The sequence below is a fragment of the Toxotes jaculatrix genome, chromosome 1 (genome assembly GCF_017976425.1).
Source record: "Toxotes jaculatrix isolate fToxJac2 chromosome 1, fToxJac2.pri, whole genome shotgun sequence".
In the NCBI taxonomy this organism is placed as follows: domain Eukaryota; kingdom Metazoa; phylum Chordata; class Actinopteri; family Toxotidae; genus Toxotes; species Toxotes jaculatrix.
In genome coordinates, this window is record NC_054394.1 from 29,865,334 (window position 1) to 29,887,749 (window position 22,416).

The 22,416-nt window shown below is 43.3% G+C and overlaps 1 protein-coding gene across 2 annotated transcripts; it reads right to left on the minus strand.

The window, feature by feature from the left end:
- Nucleotides 1–447: 447 nt before the first annotated feature.
- On the minus strand, nucleotides 448–20,566 carry LOC121192894 (Golgi apparatus protein 1-like). 2 transcript variants are annotated; one of them, XM_041054903.1, is made up of 27 exons: nucleotides 20,249–20,566; nucleotides 15,801–15,830; nucleotides 12,745–12,831; nucleotides 12,428–12,643; nucleotides 11,938–12,141; nucleotides 11,661–11,732; nucleotides 11,326–11,512; nucleotides 11,015–11,232; nucleotides 10,334–10,455; nucleotides 10,143–10,244; nucleotides 9,370–9,523; nucleotides 9,185–9,202; nucleotides 8,509–8,646; nucleotides 8,197–8,283; nucleotides 7,961–8,023; nucleotides 7,623–7,736; nucleotides 7,313–7,401; nucleotides 7,043–7,160; nucleotides 6,806–6,898; nucleotides 6,332–6,469; nucleotides 5,782–5,905; nucleotides 5,512–5,654; nucleotides 5,227–5,328; nucleotides 4,893–5,000; nucleotides 4,429–4,549; nucleotides 4,223–4,329; nucleotides 448–3,782 (listed from the first exon to the last, which is right to left on the minus strand). In XM_041054903.1, the coding sequence occupies exons 1-27, from the start codon at nucleotides 20,564–20,566 to the stop codon at nucleotides 3,615–3,617; spliced, it is 3,441 nt and encodes a 1,146-aa protein (XP_040910837.1). In that variant the 3' UTR covers nucleotides 448–3,614. The 2 variants fall into 2 exon arrangements, with proteins under 2 accessions (XP_040910837.1, XP_040910920.1); XM_041054986.1 differs by lacking the exon at nucleotides 9,185–9,202.
- Nucleotides 20,567–22,416: the final 1,850 nt, after the last annotated feature.

Genomic DNA, 22,416 nt, shown 5'->3' on the forward strand with positions numbered 1-22,416 from the left:
AGGTAATATTTTGTCCGGTTTTGCTTTTGCATGTTGAAGTTTGTGGTTTGTGTGTGAGGGAGCGTCCTCTGATCTGAGCACGGCTACAGCTAACCCACGTAGACGTCCGAATAATGAGAGAGATAATAGAGAAACTAACGCTGCTGCTTTAGTCTTTGCTTTTTCATGTACAGTTCAGAAAGTGGGAAGCATCAATAAAGAGCTTTCTACACCTGGAAGTTTTACAGACTTTCTTTTGTTCTCAGGTTGCTTTCATTCAGTGCTAATTAATACAGTATCCTGCATAAACATCAGGTAAGTACATCATAGTATTGGGAAGTGGGAGGAACTGTTTCATGAGCCTGTGGTTCTGGAAGTAAAAGTCCAGAAACAGTAAAAGTTTTTAGAAACTCTGGGTGATCATCATTTCAAAATAACGGACAGAACATGGTTTCTCAGAGGTTCTTGTGCTTGTTTTGTTGCTGATGACCTGAGTGGTAACTGGACACTGTTGTATGGACTGAATCAGTCTCCTGTGGTTTGGAGTTGTGGGAGTTTTTTTGTTTGTTCATGCCATTTAGCTGATCTCTAAAGAATGCTTCAACTCTGCTATGGTTCATTTTAGCTGTGGGACATTTCCCTGGTATCTAGATGCTGTTTGTTCATCAGAGAGTTTTCAGTTTTACTGAGTTGCATCTCAGATGAGAAGGACTCGGTTAGTGTTAAAGATGAACAGGAGAGCAGATCGCTGAAGCTCTGGTGTTTTGGGAGGAGCCTGCGTTCTCTCAGGAAAAAGATCTTCTCAAAGTGAATATTGGCGCCTGAAAATGTTCGACTATTTTCGTGCGGCTTTATTTAAAAAGTAAAACAGCAAACAAAATATTTTAGTCTTAAAATTGACTCAGGTTGAGGCAAGAATCTGAAAATCTGCAGACATTTTTATTAAATTGACAAATTTTATCTGTACATCAAAATCAAATCTCACAATGATAATTCTGTTACATCTTCATGTTACATGGCTTCATCTAAAAAAACAAAAAACAAAACTGCACACCGATAAAGTTTGTACAGGTAGAGACTTACATACAAAACTGTTTCTGACAGCTGTCGTTATTTCCCCTTTAATCGCTCTGACAGTTGGTCAGCTCGGCCTTCACGTAGTAAATTTCTTTTCACAGTCAAAATCCTTTGACAAGGTTTTTACAAATTGTTTGCAGCTTGAACTTTATTTAAATGAGCAGAGTGTTCGCGCTGCACACTATTCATCTGACGTATTCTGTTTTTATTCATTCACACATGTACAACAAAAAGCCGCGAAACGTCTGTTAAAAAAAAAAAAAATTAGTGCTTCTGTTCAGAAATCTTTTTACAGGTGGATGAAGGTGATGAAGGAGGCTCATTCACCAGCTGATGTCAGCGAACAAAGACAGCGAGTTCTTCGATGCACAGCAGGTGAAACACGTCAAGTTAAAGTGCAAAATCATCAATTCATCAATTAGGAAAAGTTCATCAATTAGGAAAAAAGGTTAAATAATATTTGCATCTCTTTAGTTATGATTAAAGTAATTTAAAGACATTTTTAGAGACATTCTCCAAACTGATTGATGGGATTTGGTTGTGATGTCAGTATGAAGCCAAACATCCAAAGTAACGTTTTTTTTCTATCATATTTCTATCAGATTCATTTCTTAAACAAGACTCCCATCGTCTCCATACATTGTTGTTTGTGTGGAAAGATTTAAAACAGGATTTAAAAGCCACTAAAATCCTCTTTTAAAGATTATAATGTTCAGTTTTTATTTAAACTGATTCTGTGCCATCATTCTGGAGGATGTAGTTGCTGCTGTATTATACAAAGAGGTGTGTGGGTTCACCCTCACTGATTTGAATGGGGTGGACAAAATATAAAATAATAGAAAAATAAAATAAACACCTGTCAGTGTAACGCAATACACAAGCTACAGCTTCCAAAATGACCATGAAGTTGAATCGACACGTCTCTAAAACAGTTTTAATAAAAGCTGAACATTATAACCTTCATGAAGGAGGATTTATTCCAGGACTTCATTAGTTTTAGACTTTGACTTTCTAAACACACAGATTAGAATAGTTCAGTCGGCCCAGTTCGTCCTGACAGCTGCACTTTGTTGCTGGACAGCAGAGCCTCACTGTGGCCCACTGTGTGAACCCCTCCAACACAGGAGAAAGACCCCAAAACTGAAAGAGACACAAAACGACTACTTTTGCATCTCGTTGTAGTTGTTTTGATTTTCTTTGAAGTCATTTTTAGTGTCTCTTTGTCGTCATATTCTGTGTCTTTGTAGTCGTATTCGGTCTCTTTGTGGTTGTTCTTCATTTTTAGTCATACTGGGCAAAAAATTGGGAGCTGAGCCCAAAGGCCTGCAGAGGGAGGCATTTCCATGGGTTAGTAGCTGAGTGCAGAGAGGAGCAGCTGTTTTTACATGAGTCTCATGTTTAAATGCTTAACTGGTATTAATCACTTCCTCCCTCACAGAACAAAGAAAACCAGGGGAAAAAAAGCTTCTCCATGTTCTGTGACCGACAGAACAGGGGACTGGGACGACACAGGTCATGGTAAAAATATTACAAAACTTAAGGTGGAACTTCCCATTTGGCCTCCAGAGCTGTAATCTGTTCATGTTCACACCTCACAACACCCAGCTGTAATTCACTGTCTGTCTCAGTGTGGACTTCGACTACAGAAACGTTCAGCCATGCACCAAACTAATTTGAATCTTACCTGAAATCAGAATCAGTCATTAATCAGCAATAAATAAGGCATAAAAATTAAAAAAAAAAAAAAAGAGTGCAATGATTTAATAAGCATTTAAATGAAGTTTTAAAAAAAATGTGCACACGACATTCCTGATAAACGGAGACCAGCCTGATCTTCATTTTCAGTGAGGTGGGTCGGACCTGGTGAGCTGGACACGACCCTGAACGGGAGCGAAGAGGACGGGACGTCACGACCGATGAGAAAATGTTTCAAAGCAACGAGAACATCTCAGAATTCAACTCCCCAAAGTTTTGCCACAAGATTTCAAGTTGCTCCGTGTGCGATTCAGGCAGACGCAGTCACTCGGAAAGAAACGATTTCCTGTTGCTCTACATGCTCCAGTCTCCATTAAACGCCACAGAAAGCATCAGGTCTTAACGGGTGGAAAGCAACCTTAACGTCAGAAGCAGCCCTCAGTCACATCATGAACAGCGCTTATTTAGGAACTGGAAAGACGCCGGGCCACTTCTCATCCGACCCCAGCCTGAAACCTCTGGGAAAGCAGATTTATTGGGAGGGAAGTTTGATCACCAAGGAAAAAAAAACACTCCCATCAGACAATCAGTGCTCTGTCGATGCTTGGCGATGCCCAAATGGAGATTATTTTCGTGAGAGTTGGGGAACGTTTTGCATTTGGTGCAAATATTCAGCAGCAGCAGCCAAACAGAGCTTTAAACCGAGGGGGGAGGTCCAGATGTGGGCACTGGAGTTGGCACTGTGCAGGTTGGCTGGTTCCAGACTGGGTGTCTGAGAGAGGAGGAGGAGGAGGAGGAGGAGGAGGAAGGTACAGGAAGGTGCGAGGAGTCAGTCTTTTCTGAAGCGTCATTTCGCTCGTCCTCTACCGGTCCTTCAGTTCTCTCGTCACTCGTTTGGTGATCCGACCGCAAAGCAGCCCCACCAGGAAGAGGACGCACACGCTTAGTGCGATCATGAACAGGATGTAGTTCTTGGAGGGTGACGTCATCACCTGCACAGCCAGGTCCGAGAAGCCCTCCGCCGGCGCCACCTACAGGACGGAGGGAGAGGTTAACATCACAGCACAGTAAAAGCAGCATTGGCTACAGACCGAGCGAAGCAGAATCTCCACGCTCAGATATCTTTCACACTGTCACCTAACATTTGATAAATTGTTGGTGTAAAATATTCATTATAAGGTGAGTTTCCATAGGAAAACTATGGAAATGTTGGATTTGTGTTTTTTTTTCATGTATTGACTTGAAGAACGTTCCTCATCACTCCACACACATCTGTTTCCATCTGCTGATATTTTTCAGCTCTACAGTTTAAGTAATATGATTCATGTACATGATAAAATCAGCCAGGAGTAAAAACATGTTTTAATTTCCTGTGTTTCTACTCCAGTTTTTAAATGTGCAAACTGAAAGTGTGGATGGAGACGCAGCCGTAGCTGCTTTAAGGCTCTGCAGGGACCGTGAGGAGGTTTACCTTTGCAGCGTAGCTCCACATGTCGATGCGGTCTTGAAGTCTTTTCTTACACTCAGGCTGCAGACGAACTCTCTTGTCCTGTAACGCCTCCATCAGACACGACATCTCTGCATGATGAGAGGGAGCGACAAATGAAGACATTCAGGATTTTAAAAAATTACAAATTCAACGTCCAAAATGAGAAACAAAAGTGTGAGAGCACCCACGTCGTCCTCTGCCGGGCGTGATGGCAGCACAGTGGTGTTTGAGGTCCAGAGCACAGGCTGTGTGAAGGACCGGGTCCACAAAGATGTCCGCCTTACTCTCCTTCAGCATGTTCAGGACTTCCTGCACAGAAGAAGAACAAAAAAAGGTGAGTTTCCACACAAACACTGAATTTATTTAGGCCACAAACATTTGTGGATGTTGAAAATTGTTTGAGTCCAATAATTAATTTTTTTATTTTTTTTGTATTAAACCAAAGTGGTTTAAAAAAACATTCTGACCTGAAACTATCAATCTGCTTTGGAAATTTGTGCATCAACAATTTAGTTTTTTTGAGATTTTGAGAGATTTTCAAAACAATTTCTCAGTTTAAGACTCGAGCTCAGATCATTTCCACCCGCCCCACACAGTCTGAGGATTAATCAGAGCGCTGGACAGAACAATGGCAACAGTAAATAACATTTACCTTTTTACAGGCTTCCTGTTTGATTTTTAGCAGGTTGACTTTCAGACACTCTTCCACCTGACCGGTCTGCTCCTGAGCTGCTGCCTCCTCCACACACAACCGGGAGATCTGCAAGAGGAAGAAGAGGAGGAGGAGGAGGAGGAGGAGGAAAAGGAGGTGATACGGAGAAGAAAAGCAAACAGTGAGTCTCCAGTGACATACAATAAGAGTACAGGCCCAGGAGACAGGAAAATGTTAGTTTGATCCAAAATAAACTTAAATAGTAAATGTGTGTGTGTGTGTGTGTGTGTGTGTGTGTGTGTGTGTGTGTGTGTGTGTGTGTGTGTGTGTGTACCTCATCTGAGCAGTGCATCTGCAGCTGTGGGTCCAGTCTGTAGTCCAGAGCTGACTCCTGGAGAATCACTCTGATCTGGTCTTCACAGTCTGGAGACAACCTCTGAACCAAACCCCAGCCAGAAAACACAGGATTTTTTTTGTATTAAAAAAAAAAATTTAAATTAAAATACCTTTTTCTTTTATCATTCCAGCATTTTATCCCTTTATTTTAGAGCATTAGAACCTTCTCTAATCTCCAAACGGAGGCTTTACAAAGCTGGTTGTGACGTGGTTGTGGTCTCACCTGGTCAGCGTATTTGAGTTTGAGGCAGGCGATGACCTGACCCTCCAGCTCGCTGTCCTCGCTCGCCTTGTTCAGGATGGACTGGCAGAACTTTGGGATGTCGGCCCGACAAGCTTTCCTCAGGACCGGGTTCAGCCTGTAGTCTGGAGGAGGGAGGATGGAGGGGTGTCAGGTGAGAATGTGGATTCTGGTTTGGTTGACTCAGGTTCAGATTCATTAAACTCTTCTTCTTTGCATATTCCAGACTGACGTGTGTGTGTGTGTTTGTACCTGTGTTCTGTGTGATCTGTCTCTTGGTGATCATCTGTTTACACTTAGGATCCATCAGCTCACTGTTTTTGTTCTGTTTCAGACACTGAAGAACGTTTCTGGCGTCGGCCTCGGTGCAGAACCGCTGCAGGAGAGCGTTAGTTAGTTTTCATTTTAAATTCTACATTAAAAAAAGTGATCATACACAAGATGAAAACAGTTCTTCCAAACCTTTTCTTCATGTGATTCCTTATTAAAGGAAGGAACGTTTAAGGCTCCCTGTCACATTTCAGATGTCTCTCAGTTATTTTTCATCTAAACTTTTAAAATTAAAATTAGAAAATATTTCACAACAAAAGTAAAGATTAGAGAAAAAAAATCTGCGCATTAGAAATTCTGACCCTGGAAATCACTGAACTAAACTCGCTGACTGTACATAAAGTAAATAAAGTAAAACTAGCTCCAACTCAAGCAGCTGTTTCCTCCACATTAACAATGTATTATGTAATTTATAATAATGTGCACTGCCTTTGCTTTTCCTCCTCTTCCTCCTCCTCCTCCTCCTCCTCACCTTGATCATCTGCTTGCAGACTCTCATCAGCTGGTAGTCGAGCTCAGGGTCGCTCATCTCCACCTCCTGCAGCCTGAAGATCCGCTGGTGGCATCGCTGACTGAGCTGCTTCTTCTGCTCCTTCAGGCACTCGATCATCTGAGGAGGTGCAGGGGTAAGGGGAGGGAGGGAGGGAAAGGGAGGAGAAGAGGGAGAAGGAGCAAATGAGAGGAGAGAGAGAAAGACCAGAGAGAAAAGAGGAAGAAGAGGAGGAGGGAGGAGAGTAGAAAGAAACGAGGGAGTGGGGAGGAAGGAGGGGAGATGAGAGAAATGGAGGAGAAGAGAAGAAGACAGGGAGGAGGAGGATGGGGGAGAAAGAGAAGGCAGAGAGCGAAGGAGAGAGAGAAACGGGGAGGAGGGGCTCTGATGTTTCTAACACTTCCGAACATTTCTGTATGTTCCTGACGTAGATTCTAATGTTCTAACGTTTCTCACCTGAGCGTTACCGAAGTTCACGTTGGGACAAAGTCGGCTGATGTCAGATTTACAGGGATCGTACAGCTCCGGCTCCAACCGAATATCCTCTGACTGAGATGAGGACACAGGAGAAAGGTTTTGTCTCACAAATGGCAACAAGACCGCATCAACAAAGTTTCAAAGCCGTCTTAATACGACACAAAATGAAATTCAGCACCTTTTTCAGTCACACTGAACAAAGAATGATGAAAATACCATCTCCAGCTCCTCCACCCGCAGCTGTTTACGACACTTCAGAGAAACCCGCTGCTCCCTCGCGTCCTGCAGCGTGTCGTTCCTCACTGTGGTGCTCAGACAGATGACGACATCCACCCTGCAAGGGAAGGTGGGAATTACGCCCATTCACATCAGATACACTGGATGAATGAATGAAACTCTTTAAGCTGGTTTACAGAGGGGAAAAGCTTCTAATACAAATGTAAGTTTCCAGTTTTCAGGGTGTTTTTCGGGGAAAATTGGACTCACTTTTTCTTGATGTTTGGACACAAACGCAGAACGTCCTCCTTGCACGACATCTTGAACTTGTAGGAGAAGCGAAAATCCTTCATTTGAACCTGAAAGGAAGAAAAAAAAATGGATGTTTACTGATTTCATCCTTTAACAGAACAAACCACAGCAAAGCAGAATCACTCTCTTTGGACCAGAGAGCATTTGGATTTGGTGTCTCCCACAGTGAATATGAAAACTGCTGTTAGTTTGACAACAGTTTGACTTAGTTTTTACAGTGACAGAGAAACATATTGTGTATTGTCTGTGTTGTGTCATGATAACTGACCAGCTGGAAGTGAGTTACGCCGACGGAACACTTGTCGTTCATCTCTTTCTGGTGTTTGTTCTGAACCAGACACTCCATCAGATCACCTGTATCGATCTGGTTATCAGCTACATCCTGCAACACACACACACACACACACACACAGATTAATGATATCGTTCAAGGAAATAAAACGTAAACACACCTGAAATCTCAAACCCTGCTGTATCACACCCTTACAATATGAAGGTTTTTGAAAAGCACACAGGGGCGCCACTAAAATCTAAATCCCTACCCTCCCTAATATTAGCATACAGCTACACACATGTAGAAAGGTTAGTGTGTGTGTATGTGCTCACGTGGCAGTGGGCCTGGATGACGGGCTCACAGGCTCTGATGAGCAGAGCGTCGATCTGGATGTCCTGCAGCCAGAGACAGGAAGTCACGACAAAGAAACACACAAATCCAAACGCCTTGATAATATGAAGAGTTGTACAAAATGCATAAATAGATTCATGTTTTAGGAATAATTATGTTTCAAAGCACGGTAGCAGCTACTGAGTGGAATCTGTGGTAAATTTCGTTGAGCTCTGACCTCTGACTCCAGCTCTGTCAGGTTTCCCACGACGTCCCTGCAGGCAGAAACCAGGTCCTCCAAATGATCCTGCAGACACTCCAGCTCCTGGACACACACACACACACGCAGATGTGGGAAATGATCAGCAGCAAAGTTAATACGACCCATATTTAAATGGATGCAACATGCAAACCCCCCTAAGATTCTTTAAAGTGTTCCAGTGTTTGATTGTTTTTCTAGTTTAAATAACTGCTCTGATTAATCAAACACACAGAGACCTGTAGCGGCAGGTATCAGCAGTGGTAACAGCTGGTTACAGGTTCATCTCACCTGTCCAGTGTCCGTCTTCTCGCTGCACCACTTGCCGAGGTCGGTCATGCAGCGTTTCTGAAGCTCAGGGTCCAACTTCACATCCAGCGCCCTCTGGTGGAGAATCCTCTGGACCTCCACCTTACAGTCCCGAGATAACTGCAAACACAGACACACACAGATACACAAACACACACAGATACACAAACACACACACAGATACACATAAGCAGCAGTGGAGGAAGAATTCACTCCATTACAGGTAAAAGTCCCAGATGGAAAATGTTACTTCAGTAAAAATATGAAGAAAATGTACTATGATTATAACTAATTATACATGTGTTAATGTGGAAGCAGCATTTTACTGTTGTAGTTGGTTGAGGTGCAGCTAAATATCAGGTTGTTTGAGTGAGACATTTAAACCTGTTTCTAGATTCATAACTAATTTGTTTCACAGAAAATTAGATTTGTTGAGAATCGCTGATCTGACACCAAATCCATGTACAATAATCACGAACAGGCGTACAAAACATGAAGCTGTGCGTGTGATTTTCAGCAAATTTAAATGGGTAATTTTAATTTCAGTGGTTGATAAGATGTATAAGTTTTTCAGAGATCAACAGCCATTGCCATCATAAATAATTAATTCAAGCCTTCACCGGGATCGGTACTGATTGACTGATTTCGGTCCACTTACCGACTCGGCTGGGTTTACCTGTTAAATTTAAAAACATCAGAGTTACACCTGCTGACTGTGCTGTTACAGAGAGAGTGAGAACGAATCCTGTACACACCAGCCTTGTACATCTGACAATATTCAGACATACAACACAAAATACGAACACAAATACGAATCAGTGTGTCTTTCTGGCGTCATCGTACCCGGCGTCCCTGCTCCTCGGTGCGGTAGGCGTGGCGGTAGAGGCAGGAGAAGACGGCGCCTGGTGGCATCAGCTCGCTGGTCTCGTTCCAACCGTGGGTGTGGCAGAGCCGGGCGGCGTCGCCCTGACACTTCTTATACAGGATGGGGTCCAGTCTGGGAGACAGAGGAAGGAATAACTTTCATTCTTTCCTTCCTGTTGCCAGATACAATGATTTCCATTTTGTCTTTATTCAGCTGACGGAAATTTAACTGCACCCAGCTGTTTACCTGCTCTAAGCACTGTTAGAGTGAGTCCAAGGGACCAGAGTCTCCTGGTTAAAGAGCTAAGTAAACGTGAGTGTCGTCTGCGTAACGTCATCATCAGCTCTGAGCTGATGTAGATGGAGTGTGTTCAACTGTTTGTAATGTCAGAGCCACAGCGAAGTTTCTTACCTTTAACTGTTGAATGCTGTGTTTACATACTGCACTTTCTATCTCCTTTCTTCATATGTTGATGAAGACTCCAGAAAAAGTAAGTAAGTGGACATTGAGTTGACATTCTTTTGTCAAAAATGTCTGGGGTCAAAAATAAACTTTAATGTTCAATGTTATGTTATTGTTTTATCTATGAAATATTAATGGTCACGTTAATGCTAAGATCTATTTGTATGAAATATAGAGTCAGGACTAACGGAACTTATTCAAAGCAGCTGACAGGTGGAGAGCAGGAGAACGTTTAACAGCTGACGGACTCGGATTCGCTGATTCCTCCTGATTCACAGAGCAGACTCACTTCCAGTCTCTGGATATGAAGTACTGCAGCTCCAGCAGTCTGTGTTCACAGTCCTCCACCATCTTCTCCGTGTACAGATGCTCCATCAGGCAAGACAGGATCCTACACACACACACATACACAGAAAATTAATTCATGATTTATCGTACTCATGTTAACTGATGTTAAAAAACAAAGTGGAACCAGCTCACATTGGGTCTCCGGTGCGGATGTGTTTGCAGGCGGTCTGGATCACGGACTCACAGGCCTCATTAAGCGCACGGTCAATCCGGTAGTCGGCTCCGGGATCCGCAGACTGGATCAGAGTCTGCAGCTGCAGCAACAACAAAGTTTAGAAAAAAAAATTAAATGTCAGCAGCTTGATTTTATTCATAATTTTTACATTTTATTTATTGATAAAGAACCTATCCAACCCCCACTGACATACACTAGAATTACAGTTTATGATCAATACGGCCTCATTTAATTGATAAATTACAAGGTTTTTGTTTATATTATAAATGTTATAGCTGTTTCAGCTTTAAGTTAAGTTTTTGGAGGACTTCCAACAGCTGCTGTTTTAACATGTTAGTGGGTAACGTGACTCGCTGCATCTTGGATTTCCTTAATACTGTAAACAATATTTTAAAGTAGTTGGATAAGTTACTGTGAAACTAAAGCCTGATTCTGCAGCTGTAAGGACTATTTCTTTAAGCTTTGTCAGACTACACACAGAAAGCAAAGTGACATTGTTGTGCTGGATTGTCAAGGCTAATGTCTAATATATAAACCACAGCAAAGCAGAATAACAAGTAAAGTTATTAGTTCGGGACCAGTCCAGCCACAATCCCGCCCCCCAGCTGTAACTTTAACAGTGACTGCTGTGGCCTTACGGCGCTCTGGCAGACGCTGTCCACGGTGGTGCTGCGGTCGCCGCGTCCCATCCTCATCAGGCAGTGCAGCGTGCGGCCTTTACGGTGCAGACCGGAGCAGTGAGCCTCGATCTCTGTCCGGCAGTGAAGCACGATCTCTGGACTCAGAGAGAAATCCTCCATCAGCATCCGCCGGTAGTCCAGCATCTCCCCCTGGCACTCCCCGCTGACCGGACGACCTGCACCGCACAGGATCACATTATTAACACAGTTAAGCCCTGATGACACAAAGGAGGCCCACAGTGTATGTACATATTTTTGACATGGCTCACCGCGGTGGACGGCGGCCTCCAGGCACAGCAGCAGGTACGACAGCCGGGCCTCGCGGGCTCTCGGCAGGTTGGTGTCCAGGCTGCAGCGCTGCTTCCTCAGGTCCAGCTTACAGGCTTTAGCCAGAGAGTAACTGACTCTGTAGTCCTGAGAGATCAGCTTCTGTCGGGTTGTGAGAGCGTCGCGGCACTTTGGAGGCGAAGGAGAGGAGAAAGAGGTGAGTATCACTGACCGAACAAGTTCCTACAGCGAGATCAAAAACACAGCAGAGTTTCTAAAGTCAAGGGTCGATGAGAATCCTCCCGCCCTCCTGGCCTTGCCAAAGGGGTGGTCGTACCTTTTCTGACATGGCCTCTTCAAACTTGTGATTGAACAGACACTTGTAGACTTTCCCTTCTCCTGCCTGAATCTGTGGAGGACGGCAGAAGACAGATGATAAATAAAATTAAATCCATTTAATGTAATTTAATTCACTGTAACTGTAGTTGCATGTATGCGTCTGTATGTGGATGATGCAAATGAATGATGCTGATTTTGAATCCCAGTAATGGATCATTTCAGTCTGATCTGAAAGTGTAAAATCCTGCAGCGATCAGCTGCTTCAGTTTTCTTACGTTCTGGCAGAATCTCTCTCGGTCGTCTCGGCAGGAGAAGTAAAGGTGTCGGTCGAGGTGGAAGTCGTCGGAAGACAGCTCCGCCACCCGCAGGATGGCCTTCTGACACTCCTCTTTGATTGGATGAGCGTGATCCTGCTGCTCCGCCTCCCTCACCAACGCCTTCTCCAGACAGGCGATCACCTCACCCTGCGAGTGCACGTCCTGATGAGGAACAGTGCACGAAAGAAGACGAAGAAGAGGAGGAGGATGAGGATGAGGAGAGAAAGGGAGGACCACAGGAAAAGATTAATGTTCAAGACTCCCCCTGGACAGAGACAGGTAAAAGGTCCCCCACCTCTCCTGCACAGAACCCCCAGACTTTATACAGCTAAACAGACTATTTACATCTCCTCACGGTTGGTTTTGTGTCCCTTTGTAGTTGTTGTTACGTGTTTGTGTGTGTGTCTCTCTCTCTCACACACACACACACACACACTCGTCCTCTCACCTTGTGTCCTACGTTGATGCTGCCGCAGTGCAGGCTGTTGATGTCTTCTTTACATTTGTCCAAGAAACCACAGATCAGTCGGTAGTCGCTGAAGATGATACTGGTCATCTTGGTGATGTACTGGTTGCACTGGTACTCGCTGATGTTGCCACGGTGATCCACCAGGCAGGACACCAGGTAGCCCCTCCCTCGCTCCTCCTCGTTACACTCCTTTATCTGAAGGCATCAAGCGTGTAAAATAATTTTTAATAAGAACCAGAGGCATAAAGAACTTTTTCCGGAGCAGGGACTCTGAGCCTCCTGTGGTGCACACTGACCTCAGCGATGGTGCTCTTGCAGACCTCTGTAGCTACCGACTCAAACTTTGGATCCGTGGTCAGGTTGAATTTGTAGCTCCACAGAAGCTGATTGGGAGAAGGACAAAAAATATTACAGTTTTATAAATGTGTAACAGACAAGACGTCCTGTTTACATCAAGTAAAAATGCCATAAATTCACCAGTACCAGCTTCTCAAATTTGGATATTTGCTGGTTTTCTATGACAGTTAACTCAACCTCTTTATGTTTTTGACTGATGTTTAGACAAAAAAAGCTAAAAGGTTTAAAAAGTTTTTGACCGTGTCTGAATAAACGCTGACTCATTAGGTGCATTAGGAACTTAAATCACAGTTGTTTCCAACCTTCACACTCCAGTGATGAGAAGCACGGGTGCCTTTAATGAACTCGGTGGCAGAATCACCTTTTGTTCTGAGTCAAATGAAAACTCTGATATTTTTAAACACAAACTTAAAACCTTTTTTAGCCTGTTTCGTTCATGTGGCCTAAGAAAAGCCTGAAAAACCATGAACGTCTCCTTTAATTTCAGAGCCACTGAGACTAGTATACACGCTTTCATCTCATCCCACTGGGATTACTTTAATGTTCTTTTTACTAGTCTGAATCAAAAACCTCTTAACTGCCTCCGGACTGTCTAAAATCCTGCAGCTGGACTTTCAACTCAAACCAGGAAATTCAAACAAATTACCCCAAATTTAGCTTCACCCCTTCTGGCTGCCTGTACATTTTAGAATTGACTTTAAAAATGTATTGATTACTTTTAAAGCACTTCACAGACGGGCCCCCAGCGACATTAAAGAGCTTCTATATTTTAATGAGTCCTCACGTACCCTGAGATCCTCAGCCCGGGGCCTCTCGGTTCTCCCTGTTGCCAGTTTAAAGACAAGAGGTGCCTGTGATTTTGCTGTCGGGGACTCTGAGGCTCTGGAACAACCTGCCTGAGGACATCAGGCTCACTGAGTCTCTTTGTTCTTTTAAATGTCTTCTTAAAACATTTTTACTGTTCAGCACATCCTGGTTTTAGCTAATGCCTGCGTGTGTCTATTTTCTGATTTGTCTGATTCTGTTGGTTTTTACTAGACTCTATTATCCCACCTGGTTTTATTTTATTTTTTATTCTTGTTTTTGTTCCAGTTATATTTTTCTTCTGTTAAAGCACTCGGTAATCTAGTGATTTTGAAAAGTGTGTCAGGTACCAACCATGCAGATTGGTTCACAGCCTAAAACTAACAATCATTTTGGATTTTTTCAGTTCTGTACAGAAGTTTCTAAAAGCTTCTTTTGTCTTCAGATTTTTTTCATTCTTTCTTTCTTTGTCTTTATTTATGTTTATTGTTTTTCTGCCAGCGAAGCTCCAGCCGCAGCAGCCACAGATAACAACTGCTGACAGTCAGACGAACAGAAAATAACACGAGACAAAACAAGTGTGTGTGTGTGTGTGTGTGACATGTTTAATTTGCAGCCAGTGCTTTCCTGTGCTATAATAAAGACAGTCCAAGTGGTCCATTAACCTCGTGGCATTTCATAAACCTTCCTGCCGTTAACTGCAGTGAACTCTGAGCGCTGAGGGTTTATCACCCAGAAGACACCGAGACGAGCTTTAAGAACCTTTTTCTACAGAAAGATTAGAAACGGCAGACTGAGTGTTCGAGGGCAACGGAAGTTCAAGTCAGAAGTTTGTGAAAGTCGCCAGTTACGGCTGTTATTTTAGCAGAGCAGCAGCTTGGAAATGGCTTGGCAGTGACTTCTGGTTAACATGTCGTCTTAATGAGCCATGATTCAGTCACTGTTTCATACTTTTTCAGTCGTCTGACAACAGCAAATTGGGAATTGGGAAGCAAACAGATAAAAGACAGAAAATATGCAAATAGTGACTTATTTTCAAAACAGGTTTTAGCTTCTTTCCAAGAACAATAGTTGTTTACAGCAGCTTCACAACAGTTTAACCACATCCTCAATTTCACACATTGACCAGACGTGGTCCAGACGTGGTCCAGGTCCTGACCTTGTCTTGTTTGACTGCAGAGAGCAGCGGGTGAAGGGGAAATGGGGGATTATTAATGTGTCATAGAAAAGAGAAAACCTCAGATTTATTTAACAGACGCACTGATTACACGATCACTTCGTCTTCAGATTCTACTCTGAATGTGTGAAAATGCGAATGATGGTGTAGGCTATATATTTTTATTATTATTAGGAATCCTCTGTCTATTTGATGGAAAGCTGCAGCAGCAACAAACAACATTCAGTTGTTGGTCCTTAATTAAACTTTAGAACAAATATAACAAATAAAGACGTGATATTATCCTGTTAACGCATGAAATAATGTTGCTGCTGTTGTGTATCATTGTTCTACAGTTTAAGGTTAGAGGCTGAAGAATTGTTTTACTCTGCACTTGGCTGGAGAGGCTGTTATGGAGGGATCACCTCACACTCCCAATGTCAAGACCCCTGAGTGGACATTCAAACACGGAACTGGGCATCAGTTGAGGAGAACAGGCGCTACCCAACAAAGGTAAATGGATTCATGCAGGTATGTGAGTGAGTCTGTGATAAATACAAAAGGTTAATCTCTTCTGTTAATTATTGACGTCGGTGTTGGACACAGCCGTGGTGTGGCTCTGTGAGGCTGCACCGAGGCACAGCGGGGCTTTGTGCTAATCGTCACAACGCTAACAAGTTAATGTTTAGCAGGTGCGATTTTTAACTCAACAATAACATCAGAGTACTATCAGCTGAGGCTGATGGGAATTAGTATTTGATCATAATTGTCGAGACGTTTCAGTCAAAACCACAAACGTCAGCTTCTGACCTGGTTTAACCTTCGACCTCTGAGCCAGCTGACCCAGTAAACAAGTACATGTTAATCTGAGGGTGTGCACCTGAAAACTCTCCCACTGACTGTCTCTCTCTTTCCTCTGAGTCATCTAATAAGGAAAACGTGTAGTGTGGTGTGTGTGTGTGTGTGTGTGTGTGTGTGTGTGTGTGTGTGTGTGTGTGTGTGTGTGTGTGTGTGTGTTTTGGAGGGAATACTTACATGGTTACAGTCAGGAGAAATGTCAGTTTCCTGCAGAAAGACAGAGAAAGACGTCAAACTCTGTTCAAACAGTTTGAGATGTGCTCCGGCTCATCAGACCAGCACACACACATCTCACAGTTAAACCCCACTTACATTCACTCTGAAAAAAGTCTTATTTGTCCTCTTTCTGAGAGTCAGATTGACTGCCTGCCTCTAAAGCTCATTAAGTCACGCTGTATATTCTGTCCTCGACTCTCAGGGGGGTGAGGGTTATAATGTGGTTTTGCTATTTCAGGGCAAACAGCAAGTTGCAGTAACTGCGACCAGCTTCCTGGGACAGTGCAGTTTCCAGGTTCGGTCTGTACAGTCCAAATCCAAAACCAAAACCTGTTCTCTCAAACTTTATCCAGCAGAGATGCTGTACAGGAGGGCAGGGCGGGGCGGGTGGATAAAAAGAGCCCCCAGCCTCAAACTAGAAGCTCCTGTTTTTGATGTAAAATATAAATTAGTGAGCTTTAAAGGTGTTGGTGGGCACATATTTGAACACAGAGCCAGAGTCGGGGGGACACTAGGAAAAGGCTCGGTTAGTCTGAGTTGGAGTTCATAACTCCAGGGCCTGGTTTCACAAAGACCGACTGTGTCTTAGATCAGATTCATAGATTTTAGACGTCCAACATTCACCATCCTCTTAGCAAGCAGCATCATCTCCAGAGCTGTGGATAATCACCTCCTCAAAGAGTCTCACACTTTTTTGTTGTTCCTGCGATGTTTCTTTTGCGTTACGTTGGAAAAACCAAAACTAAACACAAGCCATAAGGAGGACGGTGCCAGTATCACAACAAAATGTTATTTCTCTCTCTGAACAGCAGCAGCTTAATACGAACAAAGCAGCAGAAGCTCTTCGCTGACTCGCCCACAACATCCTCGACTATCAGAGGAGGCGCAGCAGGAGGAGCTGCTCTTACAGCTTCACATCATTTCGCAGTAAAACAACATGAAAGCGCTTCATGTTAACTCTGCTCTGCCCACGGGAACAGAGGCAAAGCTCCTTTCCCTGACTTTAAACTGTCATTTCCACTAAATGTTTCAGCGACAGAGACACAAGTGTAATGAGGAAACAGGCCCTCGGTGCCCTCCTGGATTAAAAACCAACCATTAGCAGCAATGAGTTATTAATTAAGGACGAGCTGCTGCATTCAAATCAAAGGCTTTTAAAAACAAGACCAGGTTAATCAACTACACTGATCCAGCTGAAGTGGTAACAGAGGCTAACTGTGGGGGCGGCAGTAACGTGACAAACCTTTATTTATATCCCTGAAAACCTCAGGGCTACGATACACTCAAGACCAAATGTCAGGCACTCTGAAGTCTGAGGTGTGAAACTAGCCTCTGTATCACCGAGCGGACAAAAGCTTTATTGTAGGTTTACTCTGTTTCTTCTGGGTGATGTGAAAAGCAGCTTCTCACGTTGATGAACCCGCAGAGAGTTTTTCAGCCTCTTTTAGCTCCACGTTTTACAGCACGTTTATTGTTTTGGTTCAGGCTCGGCCTCACATTTTAAAGCTGCAGCAAACAGCTGTTGTCAGTTCAGTAAACAAACAAATAAAAAAACAAAACAAAATGATGACATTGTGATTAAAGCAAGAGCGGCTGAACAAAGTGACAGCCAGCGTGTGTGTGTCTGTCTGTGTGTGTGTGTCTGTGTGGGTGTGTGTGTGTGTGTGTGTGGTGCAGGGAATCACACTCCAACCAAATAATGGAGACACACTCCATAAAACCGAAGTGTTGGCACAACACAGTAAAAAAGCTGCACTGGCAGAAAACAGACCCCCCCCCCCCCCCACACACACACACACACACCCCGTCACACACATACACACACCCCTCCCTGTGAGGCCGACAGCAGGCTGAAACTGCACCACAGTATCAGCGTCTTTACACGCTGTCGACCCACAGTTGGTGAGTGAAGTGACAGACTGCCCTCGCCCGAGTGCCTGATCTGATCACAGCCACAGGCCTGTCTGCGCCGCGGCAAAGTGACTTCCTGTCTCGCAGAAGTTAGTCTGTTTTTATTTTACTCAGACGTCTCTCAAGTGTCGGATTTCGGGGCTTAGGCAACCACAAATAAACTCTGTGTACTGTAACCACTGCTAGGCCGTGTGTGTGTGTGTGTGTGTGTGTGTGTGTGTGTGTGTGTGTGTGTGTGTGTGTGTGTTAGGGGGGCTGTTCTTTCTCTGGAGAAGAGGCAGATTTATAAGAGCCATTTACCTCTTCAGGAGGCCACAGCTGTTATTGAGTTGAAGCGATGTAATTATCTCAGTAAAGAGGGTATCGCTCAGGGCCGGTGTGTGTGTGTGTGTGAGTGTGTGCGTGTGTGTGTGTGTGTGTGTGTGTGTGTGTGTGTGTGTGTGTGTGTGTGTGTGTTGACGTCAGCATGGTAGATAATGGAAGAAAACACGGGCAAGCACAATGAATAACTCTCAGGGATGGTTCTTCCACAGACATGTACGTTTCACAATTCTTAATGTTGACAAAAACACATGAAATAACGCTGATATCTGCTTGCGACTGTGTTACGGCGTTTTATAAAACTGCTTATAAATGCTATACGTCACATAATCTGCTGTTTATCTCAGAATTACAATGAAAACTCAGATTAAAGTGATAGTTTGAGGGTTTATATTGTACAGAGTGATACTACCGCATAAGAAAAGCAGCAAAAATTAACAACTGAGAAGCTGGAATTAGTGAATATTTGACATTTTTGCTTGAAATGTTGACTTTAAAAATGAATCAGTTGTTCTGATTAAATTGGCCGATAGTTTCAGCTCTGGCTGGATCACGGTACGGTGCGGCCCCCTCCTGTCTACCTGTCTGACCAGCAGCAGTTTCCACAAGTAAAAACACACAAGCTGAATTACGCGATTCCCCAAAATAACAGTCCAAAATGAATCTGTGCTTGTAGGCGGAAAATCTGGGAAGAGAAACTGAGATGAGAGTGAAGAATATTTGTTTGGATTTTTCATCAGAGACACACAAAGAGACACAAAGAGAGCAACTTGAATCTGTGGTTTAACATCAGCCTGTAAGTCACCTGACGGCTGGATGACTTCACACACACACACACGCATACACACCTGTCTTCACACCTTAACTCAGGTTGATAATTACTTCACTGAGGTAAATTCATAGGTGACAGTAAGCTGCTGTGCTGTGCAGAGTGCAGGGGTGTGGCGGGGGAAAGGTCTCACAAAACAAATTAATAAGCAAACAAACACAAAAATAAATTATCCAAGGTCTGCAAGTTAGATTATTGGAATTATAGATGAATCTATTTGTTATTCTAATAATGAAATATGAAATATAAATAATGTAATATAAAACATGGACTGACAGCAGACAGACTTCTGCGACCTCAGCGGTAAAACAGGAGTTACAACTTTAACTCTGACAAGCCGTTTGTTTGAAATGTGAGACTCTGACTTCATACCTGTAGTTTCTGTTTATTAAAAAATGTGACTCTTCAACTAACTTATTGACGTTTCTATTACATTTTATTTGTCAGTACTTCCCAGCTGTACATAATGATAATCCCTAGTAATATGCTTATTCAATTACCATGACTCGGAGCCATGTATGGAACACTGAACAGGGCCCCCTGACCCCTCAGGCCCCGGAGCCACAGCCTCTCTGAGTAATGACTGTTTGAAACTCACAGAGTCAGTAAGTGTCAGAAAACTGGTGGATGGATTAACCAACTAAAAAAAATTTTTTTTATTTTAGTTTTTGATAAAATTGGAACATTGTGGCTGGATAAGTTCAACAGCCAGAGGTTCTGTTCGTTGCAGCCATCAAGAAAAATTATTAAACACCAGAAACTAATTAAATTCTTAAGAATTTTTAACACCTTTTATAAATCAGTTTGAAAAAGGCAGTTTTTTTATTCCGACTGCTTTTTCAGACTTGTGAAGACCCGAAGATCCTACACTGAGTTGTACCTAAAAAATACCCCATCATTTAATAATTTAATAATTTAATCATCATGTATTTCTCTGTCTGAATTTCTGATGTTGAAGTGTCAGACAGGTGTGAAATCAGCAGGAACATACGAATATCTGCTACCCTAAATTAATCTGCTGTGTGTGTGTGTGTGTGTGTGTGTGTGTGTGTGTGTGTGTGTGTGTGTGTGTGTGTATGTGTGTATGCGTGTGTGTGTGTGTGTGTGTGTGTGTGTGTGTGTGTGTGTGTGTGTATGTGTGTATGCGTGTGTGTGTGTGTGTGTGTCGGCTCGGAGTTGGACACTGATGCAGGTGTGGATGTTCACCTCTGCCTCTGCGGTTCACCTCTGCCTCAGTGTCACGCTGACAGCCGGTGTGGACCTAACCCACCGGGGTGACACACCCAGCAGCTGCCCATCACCTCCCGGGACCGGTGTGAAGCTGCCAGCTCTGCCGGCGGCCGCTTACCTCTCGGCGGTCCTGCAGGCACTCCAGCACGGCCAGGTTGTTGGTCCAGGTGTGTTTGGGGCAGAAACGAGTCAGGTCCTCCCGGCAGGCCTCCTCCTCCGACAGCTTCCAACCGGTCGCCCTTCGAGGCTGCGAGGCCCCAGCGGCGGCGGCTGCAGGTGCATCTTTGACCGGGGGATCGGCGGCTCTGAGGACGGGCGGGTTGGGCGGCTCGGCCGGGCCGCTGGCCGCCTTCAGGCCGAAGACGGAGCCGAAACCGCAGAGACACACGCACGGTAACAGCAGCAGCAGCAGCTGAGGGCGACGATACACCGCCATCTTCACACTACTGTCAAACTAACACTAGTGAGTCCGCTTCACTTCCGGTCAGCCAGTTCACAATAAAAGCCTTCTTGACCAGACTAAATTTACAACGTCCGGCGATTTTATAAAAAAAATAATAAAAGCATTTCGAATTAGCACACGAGATCACCTACAAGCATACACAAAGGCAGATATAGAACATAAATATAATCAAAACAATCTTCAGAGAGTTCTCAAAGTAAAACTACACGCCCAGTTAAGTAGGAAATGCAGTCTTTAGTACAAGAAAAATACCTTAAAGAAAGGAAATTAGAAGGTACTGAGATCATCTAAAGAAAATAATCCACATTGATGGAAATATCTTTGTGTAAGCATTAAATATACAAGACCAGAAAGCGACAAGCTCAGGGCAGGACCGAACCTCAGGGGAAATGGTCTGCTGGGTCAGTGTCATAGTTGATAGTGAATCTCTACTGAAAGGGGAAACTTAAAGCTTGTTAGCTATCATGATGTCTGTCTGTAAATCTGAAAATGAAGCAATGATTTTTCTGAACTAAATCCCTGCTCTGGTAATATCTGTAAAAGTGAGATTTGTGCAAATGAAATGTTGTAAAAATTAAGCAAATTTGTATTTAATTCCCTTTTCATTCCATGTTTGGAAAGTAGCATCAGCAGGTGCAGGAGGGAAGAAGATTTCCCTAAACAGAGGAGTGTATAGAGAACCACATTTAAATCAAAATGTTTTCTGATATTCTGACCAGACACAGAGTTGTTGAAGATTAAAAACATCAGCCCTAGTTTGCTGTTTGTGTACCCACAGTTCAGAATTTAATTCTTAACCTCTGAAGTGCATAAAACACCCACAAAAGCCTCCCATTGTTCAGGAGTCCAAGATCATCCTGAAGCTGCAAGTAAAATTCTGGAGCCGGACCATCCTCTGGGACAGCCTTGAAGATTTGGTCCATATGAATCATGTATATATTACAGAGTTTTTAGTTTTCATCTTGACCTGTGATTTTAGGTCGTTTTGTTTTCCCCTTCCTTCCCTGTAGGTGTGTTAGGGTCAGGAGGGTGGCAGGTGTAGAGCTGGTCTGACGGTGTCTGAACAGCTCCACCATGTGGTGAATCTGCAGCCTGCTAAATGTGAGTGAGTCAGTAACACACCTCAATATTCACAATACAGCTCTAAAATATACAAAAAACAGTGATAAAAGCTGCATTCTGTAAATCTATGCACATTTATTTCATTTATTTTAGACTAGTTTTATAGTTTACTGTCTAAAATATGAAACATGGTTTGTTATAAAAGCTGATAAAACTAGATGCTTTAACAGAAAACTGTACTGGAGGATCGTGTTTGTGTGTTAGTGTGTGAGTGTCTTGTCTTCCCTCCCAGGGTGTCTGAGCAGCTGAATATGATGGGAACCAGTTAGAGCAATAAATCCTCCCAGTTTAGAGCTGACAGCTGCTGGGAGTCTTTTTCTGGTTCACCTCAAACCACACGTCCAACCTGCTCTTAAGATTAGTTACAAACTCGATTACAAAGGTATTTTCTGGTATTGTTAGGTCATTTTTACCCCAACTGCCACATTTCTCTTTAACCCAGGAAAACATCACATCCACAATGTCCTGGGATAATCCATAGATTGTGTTTTATAGTTTTATAGTTGACACAGGGTACACCAGGTCTTTTAATGTTGTCAGTAACTGGTCAAATGTCATGTTTTGATGCTTTAAGCACCTCAAATAAACATGTGATTTTATTGTGGTGGTGACACAAGTTACACACTAACTTTTCAACTCACTGCCAAATTAAAATTAAATGAAAATGAAACTGTAGATAGTTTCAGTTTCTAATACAACTG